This window comes from Babylonia areolata, chromosome 4 (assembly GCF_041734735.1).
Source record: "Babylonia areolata isolate BAREFJ2019XMU chromosome 4, ASM4173473v1, whole genome shotgun sequence".
Taxonomy (NCBI): domain Eukaryota; kingdom Metazoa; phylum Mollusca; class Gastropoda; order Neogastropoda; family Buccinidae; genus Babylonia; species Babylonia areolata.
The window spans coordinates 50,808,539-50,824,703 of NC_134879.1; the positions used below are offsets into that span (position 1 = coordinate 50,808,539).

General features: G+C 42.1%; 1 protein-coding gene across 1 annotated transcript in view; it reads left to right on the forward strand.

Moving 5' to 3' along the window:
- LOC143281281 (uncharacterized) overlaps positions 1-16,165 on the forward strand; it is a 57,371-nt gene that overhangs the window by 9,491 nt on the left and 31,715 nt on the right. The window contains exons 4-14 of the mRNA XM_076586412.1: positions 763-801; positions 1,317-1,500; positions 2,454-2,624; positions 2,831-3,783; positions 4,695-4,856; positions 6,421-6,525; positions 9,591-9,658; positions 10,868-10,952; positions 11,812-11,951; positions 13,619-13,681; positions 15,341-15,389. Of these exons, the coding sequence (XP_076442527.1) occupies positions 763-801; positions 1,317-1,500; positions 2,454-2,624; positions 2,831-3,783; positions 4,695-4,856; positions 6,421-6,525; positions 9,591-9,658; positions 10,868-10,952; positions 11,812-11,951; positions 13,619-13,681; positions 15,341-15,389 (2,019 nt within the window). The remainder of the gene's footprint in view (positions 1-762; positions 802-1,316; positions 1,501-2,453; positions 2,625-2,830; positions 3,784-4,694; positions 4,857-6,420; positions 6,526-9,590; positions 9,659-10,867; positions 10,953-11,811; positions 11,952-13,618; positions 13,682-15,340; positions 15,390-16,165) is intronic.

The following is a 16,165-nucleotide window of genomic DNA, read 5'->3' on the forward strand; positions in this document are numbered from 1 at the left end:
GGAAGACCAATGGAACATACATCAGAGCAGTGAAAACAAGAGAGGCAAGGCCTTCAAGACTCACTTGTGATACACTTAAAAAAAGAATCCAAGCTTTTTATGTATTGAGTATAATTTCAAAATGTAATGTTTAAGATGAGAAAGATCAGTCTAAAGCAAATTAAGTCCCCAAGCATTAATTACAGAGTAATTTCCCTTCTTTACTATCTGCACCAAAACGTTTACAATATAAATAAAACTTCCATGCTTAGCAAAAGAAGTTCCTGTTTGAACAAAAAATGATAATAATGACTGCTCTTGTTGTTGGGTCAAGATCAGATCAAAGTGCCAAGTTTAGAGAATACAAAAAAATATAAATATAACAGTAAATGCAGTTTGCATATAATTAGGCTTCATTTTTTATTTTTTTGTGCCCATCCCAGAGGTGCAATATTGTTTTAAACAAGATGACTGGAAAGAACTGAATTTTTCCTATTTTTATGCCTAATTTGGTGTCAACTGACAAAGTATTTGCAGAGAAAATATCAATGTTAAAGTTTACCACGGACACACAGACACACACACACACACACACAGACAACCGAACACCGGGTTAAAACATAGACTCACTTTGTTTACACAAGTGAGTCAAAAACCCAGACTAATGCAGGCATTCACTGAAGAACACTAGATAAACTTCTGCAAAATGTCAAAAACTGGATAGACAGGATGACTGAAAGAGACGGAGACAAACTGTGATTCAGTGATCGCTGTGTGTTGCAGGCTCTGGCTGTTCATGTTGACTACCCAAACCCTTTTGAGGTAAGGGCAAAACTTTACCTTGGTGATGATATCTCTCTTTCTCTCACTATATATATATATATATATATGTGTGTGTGTGTGTGTGTGTGTGTGTGTGTGTATTTATTTACATGCATCCATACATCCACACATACACACACACACACACACACACACACACACACGGGCATGCACATGCACACACAGATACAGAATGATTAGAACAGAGTTGGCAAAACTGCGTCTAAAAGATCAGTTGTCTTAAAAGTGGCTATTTTTGCTTCCAGTTTAACCTTAATATCAGTGGGTTCTTATTATTGGCAACAGATTTGATGTTAACTTATTTCTTTCAGACTGCTTTTCAGCCAGGTGTAGATACAGGAACACCCAGGTTTTAGTGGTGATGCCAGAATCATAAACATCTTAGATGGAATCCACCTTACTTGTAGTTTGCCATCATACCAATTGACATCACAGGATTATTATTATTATTGTTATTATTATTTTTTACCTGAGTCTTTTTCTCCAATGTGCAGGGTGCCAGACTGATATACGAAGCCATCATAAAATACCTGAATGAAAATGTACTCAAGCAGAGCGGAGAACTGCCAAGAAGGGAGAAAGATTCGGCCCCACACAAGGCCTTCGCTGCCAGTCGTACGACTCAGTACGTGGCAAACCAAGAGCACTATGATTTTCTCAACAGTGCTTTGAAGTCCAGTGAGTACACATTATACAGATGTATGTATGATAGTCATTCGTGTTGGACTATGACCATCAGAAGAGCAGGGGAGGTAACTGCTGTCCTGACTATCTGGGATAGAATTTGATTATAGTGGAGAGTGTCTTGCCCAAGTTACATCACCACTCCCTCGGCCTAGAGGGTTTTAGGACAGTTGGTGTTGGGATGGTTACCAGAGGCCAACTAGCCCCCAAGGCTGCAGCACTAAGAGCCTGTGCAAGTTTGCCTCCTAGTTTGAGAGTCATAGTCCTTCACAAAGGACTAAGCTGTAAATGATTTCCCATTGCAATGGAGTAACCATTGATAATACAGCTCTCACTTTGCTGCTGGCCCAATGTTAAACTTATGTCAGTCTGTTTCATAAGCTGAGTGTTGGGCCTGTTATATGAATAGTAGATTGTTCATTCTTGTTTTCGTAGGTTGAGGTTGCATTGTTCGAGGCCCGCATCATGTTTACAGTGTATTGTGATACCTGTCCACTCCACCCCCCATCTTCACTCCCCTCACTCCCCCCCCCCCCCCCCCCAGATCCCTCCACCCCAAAGAAAATAAATATTGTGTTCCCTGGGTATTATCACCCACTAAGGAAGAAACAATGAATACATTTTTGCAATCTGTAGGAAATTATGTGAAGAGATAACTTCAGACAAAAGAGAGGACTGAATGAATAATGAATGTGTGTCTGTGCGCATGTGTGTGCGCATGCGCGCGCGCGCGTGTGTGTGTGTGTGTGCATGTGTGTGTGTGTGTGTGTGTGTGCATATGTGTGTGTGTATATGTGCATGCGTGTGTGTGTATGTGTGTGTGTGTGTGTGTATATGTGCATGTGTTTGTGTGTGCGTGTTTGCACGCACATGTATGTATGTGTGTGTGTGTGTGTCTGTGTATGTGTGTGTGAATGCATACCTGATGGCTGTCTGTATATGTGCAGATGGGCCAGAGGGCGGGGAGGGCGACAGGGGGTGTGGCCATGTGGCGGTGACGGGGCCTGCAGGCTGCGGCAAGTCTGCACTGCTGTGTAACTGGCTCCACAGCCACCTGTCCCAGCTCCCCGACGTCATCGCTATCCCTTACTACGTTGGCTGTGCTCCCAGTACCAGGGGTAAACATCAGGCTGGGGTTTTGGGGGTTTTTTTTGGTTTGTTTTCTGATGGGTGTTTTCCTTTGTAAAGTATGTCATCAACCAATGAGTTTGTTGTCAAGTTCATGTGTGAGAGGTGGCACCGATCGGTGTTAACATTTTTTTGTCTTCAGAATACCTTGCAGGCCAGAACTTGTAGTAAACTGCTTGTGCAATTTGTTTTCCAGATGCTCAAGGCCTTCTTGATTTTGTCTACGGTGAACTGGAGTATCACCTGGGTGATGCCAGCAAGGAAAACAACACAGCTGACGGCCAGACAGACAGTAACAACAGCAGCAGCAGCAGCAAGAACAAAGGTGGCCCAAAGGAGACAGACAACCTGGCCAGTGGCGACGGTCCTCAGACTGACGGTGAACAAACCAGTAACAAGACTGACAGTGTCACAGGTGATGCCACAAACCCCGTTGCTGATGGGAAATCTGACGCAGACAGTAAAGGCGCGGGTTCCGGTGGACATCCTCCCGACAGTTTTGTCCGCCCAGTGGACCCTCTGGAATTCATCGGTCATCAGCTAGCAACTACCGACAACACGGCGTCTGATCTTTTGATTGGTCATCAGCTAGCAACTACCGACAACACGGCGTCTAGCCTTTTGATTGGTCATCAGCTAGCAACTACCGACAACACGGCGTCTGATCTTTTGATTGGTCATCAGCTAGCAACTACCGACAACACGGCGTCTGATCTTTTGATTGGTCATCAGCTAGCAACTACCGACAACACGGCGTCTGATCAGCCACCAGACACAACAGCAGCCTCACAGTCTGATGAGAAGGGTCCACAGAATGAAGACAACAGTGCAGAAGAAGATGCGTACAAAGGAGCGAAGCAAGGCAAAACGGAAGATAGCACCACAACAGACGGCAACAAAAACACAGCAGACACCAACGCATCGGACAGTGGTGGCAAAACTGACAAAACCGCCACTGATGGCAACAACAACACAGCAGAGAGTTTCGAGGATGGAAAGACCAAGACCAAAGAGGAGAGCCGCCCCAAAGGGAGAGAACTGCAGCACCAGGTGGTGAAGATGTTGGAGAGGCTGGTGGAGAAGGGGCACCGGGTGGTGCTGGTGTTCGATGCTGTCAACCGCCTGGTGCAGGCCAACAAAACCAGTCAGGTGAATAATGATATGATAATGACAATGATGATGATGATACTACTACTACTATGACTCCTGCTGCTACTACTACTACTACTACTGTTGATGATCTCTGTGTGTGTGTGTGTGTGCCGTGGAAGCTGTGATACGTAGACTAGAAATGAGTGTGTGGAGGAGGGGGGTAGAGGAGGTGCAGGGTAATATGTGTGGTGTGTGTGTGTGTGTGTGTTGGAGCGCATGTACGTTTATATTTGACTGTGCTTTCATATCTCTGAAACTGCATATTCGGTGCATATCTGTTATGCATGTGTGGTGTATATGTGAATGTGTGTCTTCATGTTTTACATCTATCTGCTTACTTATCATCATTGGGTTTTTTTTGGGTTTTTTGTTTGTTTGTTGTTGTTTTTTTACATTATAGTTATTATTTATTTATTTCTTTGTGTAAGCTTATCTATCATTTATTCACCTTTTTTTTTTCTTTTTTTTTTTCCTCAAGGCCTGACTAAGTGCGTTGGGTTACGCTGCTGGTCAGGCATCTGCTTGGCAGATGTGGTGTAGCGTATATGGATTTGTCCGAACGCAGTGACGCCTCCTTGAGCTACTGAAACTGAAACCACTACTGTTGATGATAATGATAATAATAACAACAAGAATAATGATGATGATACTACTACAACTACTACTAGTAATAATAATAATAATAATAATGTACACTCACACAGCACCCTTTCTCGCTAATAGCTCAGAGCGCTTTACATGAAAGTTAACACAGTTCATGAACCACTCGTGACCACTCTCTGTTGCCAGACACTATACAGGCTAAGAGTCAGTGTGAAAGTGCTCTGTTTCGTACGTCGTCATCAGACACTGCACATAACAGTGCTGCCCATGAAAGTGCTGTACGTGTTTGGGGGCGTTGTTGTCAGACACTGTACTGGCTGCCGGAGAAGCTGTGTGAGGGCGTGCTGTGTGTGGTGTCCACGGACGAGGCAGACCAGGCGTCGGTCAGCGTCCTGAAGAACGGGCGGGGCTTCCGCATGCTGCACCTGGGGCCGCTGGAGGAGGCCGCCAAGAGAGAGATCTGTGTGGTACGCTGCTTCTCTTTTGTTGTTTGCCGTCACCGTCTGTCTCTGTCTGTCTCTCTTTGTTTTTCTCTTTCTCTCTCTCTCTCTCTCTCTCTCTCTCTCTCTCTCTCTCTCTGTCCCTCTTTGTTTTTCTAATTCTCTCTCTGTCTCTGTCTCTCTCTGTCTCTCTCTATCTCTGAGTGTGTGTGTCTCTCTTTGTTTTTCTTGTTCCCTCTCTCTCTGTCTGTGTCTTTGTTTCTCTCTGTCTCTCTCTGTTTGTCTCTCTTGGTTTCTCTCTCTCTCTCTCTCACCCATAGAAACAAGTCTATCTTTGGTTAATGACGCATGATTACACACCAATCTGCCCATCTATCTTTTGTCTTTTTCTTCTTCTTTCTGTCCCTCTCTCCCTCTCTCTCTCTCTCTCTCTGTCTTACTCTGTCCTTTCTCTCTTTTCTACCCTTTGTTTGCTTTACATATATTGGCGCTGTTCTTTATAATGGATGTTAACACGGAAGCCCCCCCCCCCCTCTGCCCCCCCTTACCCCTGTTGTCACGGGCAGAAAGGCCTAAACAATAAGCCATTCAGACTTCAGACTTCTCTCTCTCTCTCTCTCTCTCTCTCTGTGTCTCTCTTTGTTTTTCTCTTTCTGTCTTTGTTTCTCTCACTCTCTCTCTCTCTCTCTGTTGCTCTCTCTCTCTCTCTCTCTCTCTCTGTGTCTTTGTTTCTCTCTGTCTCTGTCTCTCTCTCTGTCTCTCTTTGTATTTGTATTTATATTTCTCTTTTTTGTCACAACAGATTTCTCTGTGTGAAATTCGGGCTGCTCTCACCAGGGAGAGCGTGTCATTACACTGAGAACACCACCCGTTTAAAAAATTTTTTTTTCCTGCGTGCAGTTTTATTTGTTTTTCCTATTTGCCTGTCTTTCTCTCTCTGTGTGTCTCTCTTGGTTCCTCTTTCTCTTTCTCTCTGTCTGTCTTTGTTTCTCTTTCTCTCTGCGTGTGTCTCTCTTTGCTTCTCTCTGTCTGTCTGTCAGTCAGTCTGTCTGTCTGTCTGTCTGTCTCTCTCTCTCACTCTCTGTTTCTCTTTCTTTCTTTCTCTCTGTCTCTGTCTCTCTTTCTGTCTTCTTCATTCCACATTGAAAGCACCCATCCTCATCTTACATGTTATGTCTGTCCAGGTTGTTTATAAAACATTGATAATTTGCATGATTAGATTAGCCTTTAGACAACAGCAAACACACACACACATATAAACAAAGGCACACACATACACATACACACACAGACATACACGTGCACATGCACAAGTGGGCACATACACGCACACACACACACACACACACACACACACACACACATGCTTTTACAAACACACACACACACACACACACACACACACACACACACACACACACACACACACACACATGATTGATCCATGATGATGATTCACGATATAATTTGATTTGATGTTTTGTTGTATTGTTCATTCTTTTTAAAGATATTTGTTCATGTTGGGGTTGTTTTTTTTTGTTGTTGTTTTTTTCCAAGTGGCCATGATTCATGGTGTACATGTGTGTTGCAGCAAACTCTGAAGCTGAGTGGGAAAGAGCTCTCTCCAGCACAGCTAGATCGGGTTGTGACGGCCAAGCAGACAGAAAACCCCCTGTTCCTCAAGATTGTTCTGACTGTGAGTTCACAGTTAGTGAAGGTGGCAGAACGGTTCAGACGCTCAGTTGGAGTGATGGTCTAGAGGTAACGCGTCCGCCTAGGAAGCGAGAGAATCTGAGCGCGCTGGTTCGAATCACGGTTCAGCCGCTGATATTTTCTCCCCCTCAACTAGACCTTGAGTGGTGGTCTGGACGCTAGTCGATGAGACGATAAACCGAGGTCCCGTGTGCGGCATGCACTTAGCGCACGTAAAAGAACCCACGGCAACAAAAGGGTTGTTCCTGGCAAAATTCTGTAGAAAAATCCACATCGATAGGAAAAACAAATAAAACTGCATGCAGGAAAAAATACAAAAAAAAATGGGTGGTGCTGTAGTGTAGCAACGCGCTCTCCCTGGGAAGAGCAGCCCGAATTTCACACAGAGAAATCTGTCGTGATAAAAAGAAATACAAATACAAATATAGAACGTCTGTGAGGGTGTGTGTTTGAATCTTGCTCTCGCCCCTTTCTCCCAAGTTTGACTGGAAAATCAAACTTGAGTATCCAGTCTTTCGGATGAGATGATAAACTGAGGTCCCGTGTGCAAGCAACGCACTTGGTGCACTGAAAAAGAACCCATGGCGACAAAAGTGTTGTCCTCTGGCAAAATTATGTACACAAAAAAAATCCACTCTGATAGGTACACAAATATATAAGCATGCACTCAAGGCCTGACAAGCTCGTTGGTTCATGTTGATGTCAGGAATCTGCCTAGCAGATTGGTGTAGCATTTATGGATTTGTCTGAACACAGTGACACCTCCTTGAGAAAGTGAAACTGAAACTTTTTTTTTTTTAAATCAAGCTTTAAACATGTTTTATTCTCATAAGCAAACAACGGCATTTCAAACACATAATGGAGCAACCATCTGATGCTTATAGTGTGCTTAGTGAATAACAGGTGCACTCATTGAATAATATAAACACAGCGGCTGCATTTCAAAAATCAAACTGACTTTCTTTTAGATATTGCCCTTCTTGAAATGAAAATTAAACAATCGCGAAAGATTGGAAATTAACAAACAATGAGGCCAGTAGATGAAATGATTAACAAATAGTAAAGAGTGGTAACTCTCTCCATTCACAAGGTACACAACTTTAAGCCAGTGCTGCCTACGCTACCGATTCAGCTAGCACACAGGTAAACAAAAGGTACATTGGAACACAGACACATTCTCAAAAAAGGAAGCGCTGGGCCTGTCCTTATACCTATTGTTTACCTGTGTGCTGGCTGAATCGGTAGCGTAGGCAGCACTGGCTTGAAGTTGTGTACCTTGTGAATAGAGAGTTACCACTCTTTACTATTTGTTAATCGTGAAAGAGTTTGTGTTGTTTTTTTTATGGCACACCCGTATTCGACATCTGGGGTGTCCATCCAACAAACGAGAAGAAGAAGAAGAAGAAAGGTAACGTAATGCCTTGAAGAGCAGCAAGTAAGCACCATTACATACTGACTTTAAAGACTCAAAAGAACACCGTCAGTGCGATGCAGAAACATGGAGAAAACAAGGACAACCATCAACTGAGCGCAGACCTTCATCTACGGCTGACGCAAAAGAATGCTTCAGACCCACTGGCCAGACACCATCAGCAGTGCCTGTTGTGACCTGCAAGTACACACATGCAAGCGCCTGTGCCTGGCATTTCCAGACTTTCCCAGCATCCCAGAACAAAGAATGCGGGCACAGAGAGAGTGCAGATGGCCGGCAGCTTTCCTCTCTCGTTGCAAATGTCAGAGTACAAACCCTGCTCTTGAATTGTGGCCTCAGTAGAATATAGTACCTTGTAAATTAATTCTACATGAGCTTGTGGGGGAAGAGGGATGGGGGAAGAGGGAGTGGGTAATCCAACAGTTCATTTACAAACTGTGTGAACATACAAAACATGACAGCCCAACTCTGGCAGGAAGCACACCAACTACCAGCTGAGTATTCTTCTGCCTCTTCGTCTACCTGTGTGTGTGTGTGTGGGCTGCAGCTCCCACTTGTATATATAAGTGGGCTTTCACATGTACAATTACATAATCATAAAGTGCCGTTCAGGCAGCCATGTTTCATTTTGGGGGTGTGCATGCTTGTGTTTTGTTGTTTCTTTCATAACCCACCAAATGCTGACATGGATTATGGGATCTTTAACCTGCATATTTGATCTTCTGCATTTTGAATTTACATGAAGGGGTTTCAGGCGCTTGCATGTCTGCACATCTGTTGACCAGGGAGATCAGAAGAAAAAAATTCTTCGCTTAACCGCCCCTGCCCCCACCCCCCCCCCCCCCTCCCCCGCCCCCAACTCCCCAGGCACTATAACTGAGATCCAATCCCAGGATCCCCAGATTGAAAGTCCAACGGGTGCAATAGCCGAATGGTTAAATCGTTGGACTTTCAATCTGAGGGTCCCGGGTTCGAATCTCGGTGACAGCGCCTGGGTAAAGGGTGGAGATTTTTACAATCTCCCAGGTCAACATATGTGCAGACCTGCTAGTGCCTGAACCCCCTTCGTGTGTATACGCAAGCTAAAGATCAAATACGCACGTTAAAGACCCTGTAATCCATGTCAGCGTTCGGTGGGTTATGGAAACAAGTACATACCCAGCATGCACACCCCCGAAAGCGGAGTGTGGCTGCCTACATGGCAGCCCACGAACAAAGAAGAAGAAGAAGAAGAAAGTCCAACATTTTAACCACTTGGTGGTTTTTGTGCCTGTCCCCAGCCAGGGATGAAAGGAAGAGAAGAAGATGGCGACAAGCCCCGCAGAAACAATCATCGAACATAAACTGACAGGCTTTGATGTGGAACATTGATGGAAAGCAGAAACTTGGCCAGCCAAAGACGAAAAAAGGCCATGTTTTGTTAGGGAGCACAGTGTGTGTGTGTGTGTGTGTGTGTGTGTGTGTGTGTGTGGTATTAAAAAAAAATCAGTTACACTGTTTGTTTTATTTGAATATGTGCATGTGGATGTGTGTTTCTGTTTGAATGAGTGTGAATGTATGTGCATCAATGAATAGACAATAAACACATGTGTACCTTTGTACGTCTGTGTTGACAGGAGCTCTCCATATTCGGGTATTTCCGGAAGCTGGATGAAAAGATTGATTCTCTTATTCATCTTTCAAGGTGTGTGTTTGTGTGTGTGTGTGCGTGTGTGTGTGCGTGTGTGTGTGTTTGTGTGTGTGAATGTGTGTGTGTGTGTTTGTGTGTGTGAATGTGTGTGTGTGTGTGTGTACATGTGTGTGTGTGTGTGTCTGTGTGTGTGTGTGTATGTATGTGTGTGTAAGAGAGAGAGAGAGAGAGAGAAAGAGAGAGAGAGATTTGTATTAGTAAAGACAGTTTTGTGTAAAGGATTGTTTATTATGAATTCCATTCTTTGTACATAACAGATATGTAACCATTAACAGTTTCTCAGGGATCGTGAAGCCATAAAAGTATTTCAGAGTAATCCTTACGTAAGAAAGCCCTCATTTTTTTTTTTCCACATCTTCATACACACTTTGTACCCCAGCTGTTTGATTGACAGGGGGGAAGGTGGCAGAATGGTTAAGATGTTGATCTGTCCAATACCGTGTCAGTGAGGGTCTGGGTGTGATTCCTGCTCTTCCCCTTTCTTCCAAGTCTGACTGGAAAATCAAAGATAAGCGTTTAGTCGTTTGGTCGAGACATTTCCCCTTTCTTCCAAGCCTGACTGGAAAATCAAAGATAAGCGTTTAGTCGTTTGGTCGAGACATTTCCCCTTTCTTCCAAGCCTGACTGGAAAATCAAAGATAAGCATTTAGTCATTTATCGAGACATTTCCACTTTCTTCCAAGTCTGACTGGAAAATCAAAGATAAGCATTTAGTCGTTTGGTCGAGACATTTCCCCTTTCTTCCAAGCCTGACTGGAAAATCAAAGATAAGCATTTAGTCACTTGGTCAAGACAGTAAACCAAGGTCCCATGTGCAGCATGCACTTGGCGCACTGGTAAAGAACCCATGGCAACAAAAAGGGTTTTCCTTTGGCAAAATTCTGTACAAGAAACTCCCCTCTGATAGGTACACAGATACACACTCAAGACCTGACCAAGCTCGTTGGGTTATGCTGCTGGTCAGGCATCTGCCTAACAGATGCGGTATATGGATTTGTCCGAAAGCAGTGACACCCCCTTAAACTGAAACTGACAATAAAAGCTAACTGGGGACACTTTACAATTTTTTCACTAGTGATTTGAATGAACAGCATTGGAGGCTAACCTGTTTCTGTTTCATCTTGTAACCTACCTGATTGACCCTGAGCTTCACTGTAGTTATTTTGGAATCTGAGCGAATGTATGTCTTCTTTCATTCCTCAGTGTCAAGGAGCTACTGCAGAACTGCCTTCAGCGAATGGAGGCTGATTACAACGATGTCACTTACGAAGGAAACCTCGTGGGAGAGGTGGGGTTTAGTTTTGTCTTGATTTTGTTTTTATTTTTATTTTTTAATTTTTTTAAATTTTTTGGTCTTTGAATATTCACTTGTAAATATATATATTATTCTTTTTCTGTGTTGATGCGGGCTGCAACTCCCACATCCACATGTAAACTTCAACCATTCTCAGAAAACTTCAACTACTTAGAAAACTTCAACCATTCTTTAAAAAAAAAAAAAAAAAATAAAAAACCTTCAGTTATTCTGTGGAAGTTTCAGTTATTCTGTGAAATCTTTAGTCATTCTCAGAAAACTTCAGTCAGTATGTGAAAACTTCAAGTGTTCTTTGAACTCTCAGAACATGTCAACCAAACTTCAACCAATGTCCGAAACCTTAATTCTCAGAGAGCCTCAAACATTCTCATAAAACCTCATTCTCAGATAGCTATATCCATTCTCAGACATTTCATCAGAACAAAATTTCAACTGTTCTTAGAAACTACAACCATTCTCAGTCAGCCTCAGTCATTCTCAGAACAAAACTACAACCATTCTCAGTCAGCCTCAGTCATTCTCAGAACAAAACTTCAGCCATTCTCAGTCAGCCTCAGTCATTCTCAGAACAAAACTTCAGCCATTCTCAGTCAGCCTCAGTCATTCTCAGAACAAAACTACAACCATTCTCAGTCAGCCTCAGTCATTCTCAGAACAAAACTTCAGCCATTTTTAGACAGCTTCAATCATTCTCAGACTGCTCCAGTGGTTCTCAGAAAATGTCAGCCATTCTCAGACAACTCTTTGTCATGAAGTCCACACATTTCCAACTGGATGAATAAAGACGTATTGTATTGTATTGTATTGTATTGTCAGTCACTGTGTTTTTCAGATCATGAAGGCCCTGTACGTGGCCCACCAAGGGCTGACAGAGAGCGATATCTGCAGCATCTTCAAAATCCCGTCCAACGTGTGGTCCCCCCTCTACTTTGCCATGGAGTTCTTCATCGTGTCACACTTGGGAAACCTGGGGTACGTACATGGACCACTCTTGTTCTGTGGCTTAACTCATTCAACACTGGCGAGTTTCTGTGTGAAAAACACTTTCCAGCGCTAAATATTTTAGACTCGACACTCTCAGTCACACAATTAGGTTCATGTCAAAACAACACAATGGACTTGTTCACTTCCAACTGGAGTCGGGGGTGAAAGTTATTTATTGTTCTATTGGCCAGGAAAACTGGCTGCAGCTGTTTTTAAGCTTTGTTACATGTAGTGTGATAAATGGTCTTTTTGACATGACCCTTGATGTCGACTTAAGTCGCCTGTGGCTATGAACAGTCTGGTCTACTGAAGTCACCTATGGCAGTGAACTGTCTGGTCTACTGAAGTCAGCTATGGCGATAAACTGTCTGGTCTACTGAAGTCACCTATGGCAGTGAACTGTCTGGTCTACTGAAGTCACCTATGGCAGTGAACTGTCTGGTCTACTGAAGTTGCCTATGGCAGTGAATTGTCTGGTCTACTGAAGTTGCCTATGGCATTGAACTGTCTGGTCTACTGAAGTCAGCTATGGCGGTGAATTGTCTGGTCTACAGAAGTCAGCTATGGCGGTGAATTGTCTGGTCTACCGAAGTCACCTATGGCAATGAATTGTCTGGTCTACTGAAGTCACCTTTGGCAGTGAACTGTCTGGTCTACTGAAGTTGCCTATGGCAGTGAACTGTCTGGTCTACTGAAGTTGCCTATGGCAGTGAACTGTCTGGTCTACTGAAGTTGCCTATGGCGGTGAACTGTCTGGTCTACTGAAGTTGCCTATTGCAGTGAACTGTCTGGTCTACTGAAGTTGCCTATGGTGGTGAACTGTCTGATCTACAAAAGTGTTGTCCCTGGCAAAATTCTGTAGAAAAATCCACTTCGATAGGAAAAAAAACAACTAAAACTGCACGCAGGAAAAAGTACACACACACAAAAAAAAAGGGTGGTGCTCTCAGTGTAGCGATGCACTCTCCTTGCGGAGAGCAGCCCGAATTTCACACAGAGAAATCTGTTGTGACAAAAAAAGAGAGAAATACAATACAATCAACAGAGCCAAACCAGAATGATCTCCGTGACACTTTGTCTGCATGAATGAACAACACCACAACAATTTCCTGTGGTTTTCTGTAACATTGGCTCAGCCAAATCTCTTTGTGTGCTCTCTTTGTGCTCTTTACCAGGCCAACGTTAAGTTGCTAAGCGAGCGCAAGGGAAACCACTGTGCAATGGTTAACATTGGGATGTGTATATTTATCATGTGTGCATTTGTGGTTCAGGTAGTTGGGGTTGGTGAGTGAGTGAGTGAATAAGTGAGTGAGTGTGTGTGTGTGTGTGCTTGTGTATTTGTGTGTGTGTGTGTGTGTGAGTGTGCCTGTGTGTGTGTGTGTGTGAGAGAGAGAGAGAGAGTATATGTGCATGTATGCATGCTTTTGTGCGTGTACGTGCACAAGCATAAATATATGACATTGTGTAGATAGTTTATACATCCATGTGTATGACACAGTAATCAATGGTTTTCTGGCTCCTCTGATTTCTTGTTTTCAAAATCAAAGTTGATGAATTATTTTTTATTTTTTTCATAATCATGTTTAACTGGCAAGGAAAGAATCTGACCATTTGGCTCTTGCTTTTATTCATTCATTTTTTTTTCTTCATTTCAGATTTGCTTTCACAGAGATCCGAGAGGCTGTGAAGGAGAGATATTTACCAGATGCCACTGCTGTGTGAGCACTTACATTGTCTGTTGCCTGTCAACACATTTTTGTTGTTATTTTTACTTTATTTATTTTATTTTATTTTATTTATTTTTATTATTTATTTTATTTCTTTATTTTATTTTTATTTTACATTTTATTTTTCTTAATTAATTTTTGTTATTTCTACTTTATTTTATTTTTATTTTATTTATTTTTATTGCTATTCATTTTTAAAAAAAATAATTTTATTTTATTTTACTTATTTCTATTTTTAAATTCTTTTTTCTCAAGGCCTGACTAAGCGCGTTGGGTTATGCTGCTGGTCAAGCATCTGCTTGGCAGATGTGGTGTAGCATATATGGATTTGACCGAACGCAGTGGCGTCTCCTTGAGCTACTGATACTGATACTGATACTGTCAACACATGCACACTGTACACTGCAAAACTGTGTGAACTGGTGAGTGGAATGTTTGGTCAAGCAGTTTCTACATGACTAAAGCACTCCATTCCATGTCGATTATGCAATGGATTCAAATCTGTTTCTTCCGTGCATGCTTGTGTGTGCATGCATGCATGCATGTGTATGTGTGTGTCTGTCTGTGCCTGTGTGTGTGTGTGTGTGTGTGTGTGTGTGTGTGTGTGTGTGTGTGTGTGCTTTGTGTCTAATTGATGACTTATTGAGAAGCGCTTTGAGATGTTTGAGAGTGTGTTGTTGTTGTTGCTGATATCAATAGCATTAGTATTAGTATTATGATTATCATTATTATGATTATCATCATTCTTCTTATTGTTGTTGTTGTTATTACATGGTGACTGATCACTTGAACCTTGGTCTTATTATGATAATGATTATTATCATGATTCTGATGATAATGATGATCATCATCACCATCATCATCATTATTGTTATTATTATCATTATTACCATTACTGTTATTATTATTATGTGGTGATTGATCACTTAAACCTTGGTCTTATGATGATGATGATGATGATGATGATGATGATACAAAAACAGATCACTTAGATCTTGCAGTCAGTGTGACGTGAGTTGTTGTTTTTTTAACACTATACTTCATAGCTGGTACTGCACATTTGTTCACACTGCAGCCTGTCACAGTAGCGGCTGACATTGTCACCTCAAGTGCAGGGCATTTTTGTGCAAAAAGCAAATAGTGCTGTGAAAACTGCGGCTATTCGCAGAGCCCAGTTTTTCTCCAGTGAACTATTGATAGTCACTCATTAATAGACGCTGGACTGTCCAGAAGTGCTTTTCATGGAGACGAGATTGTTCAAATGACTGTTTGTTTTTTGTTTTGTTTTGTTTCTGTTTTTATGGTTGTTGTTGTTTGTTTGTTTGTTTTGTTTTTGTTGATTTGTTTGAATGTAGATCTCTTTCTTTACTGGGAAAATTGGTCTTTATTCTGTATGCTTTTTGGTTTGTTTTGTCAATGTTTGATTCAGAATTTAAAAAAAAAAAAAAAAAAGTCATGCAGGTAAGATGTACGATGATGATTATTATCTGATGAGTATTATATTATCTGTGTGTTTTGGTAATGTCTTTTTTAGAAGAAAAGAATATGTGAGATGACCAGTCTCACTGAAGTATTGTTTGTTTTAGATTTTTCATTTGTTCTTTATTGTTTTTGAAGTCAGATGTTGAAATTTTGAACTGCCTGTTTCAGATCAAAGGCTCGGAAGAGGCTGATAACTTATTTTGATGATATCCGGAAGGTAAACTTTATTTTATTGTTTTTTTTTGTTTTTTTTTTTTTCTTCTTTTTTTTAAAAATATGTTTTGTTTTTGGTTCAAATATGTTTTAATCATCTTGTGTTGGTTGTCTTGCATGTGTGTACTTGTCTGTTAGTGTGATTGTTTGTCTACATTTGAGGTAGCCTTAAAGGTTGGCATTTTATCAATGTCTGCTGACAACAAAATTTGGCACAATTGTAGACACTGACAGGGCCTTGCCATCCCCTCCCTGTCAGAAGGACCACACAGAAGCTGAAACTATGTTTTGCAATAAACATTTCAGCTACGTAAAGTGCAGCAAAGTGATTGGAATATTCTGTTTTAGCATGAACGTTGATAAATATTTTTGTAACACACACACACACCCACACACATACAAACACACACACACACACACACACACACACATACACACACACACACACACACACACACACACACAAGGGCAAGTGTGTGCACGCTCACACACACACACACAACACACAAAACACACACACACACACACACACACACACACACACACACACAAGGGCAAGTGTGTGCACGCTCACACACACACACACACAACACACACACACACACTCACACACACACACACACACACACACACACACACAGAGAAATAAAATCATGCCAGAACGAAAATCAATCATCCAGTCATTTCCTGTGAGGTGTGACAGTGTGTGGTTGTGCACCAGCCGCCATGGTGAAGTGGTTAGCATCACGGACTGACGGCTGGGAGGATGCGGGTTCAAAT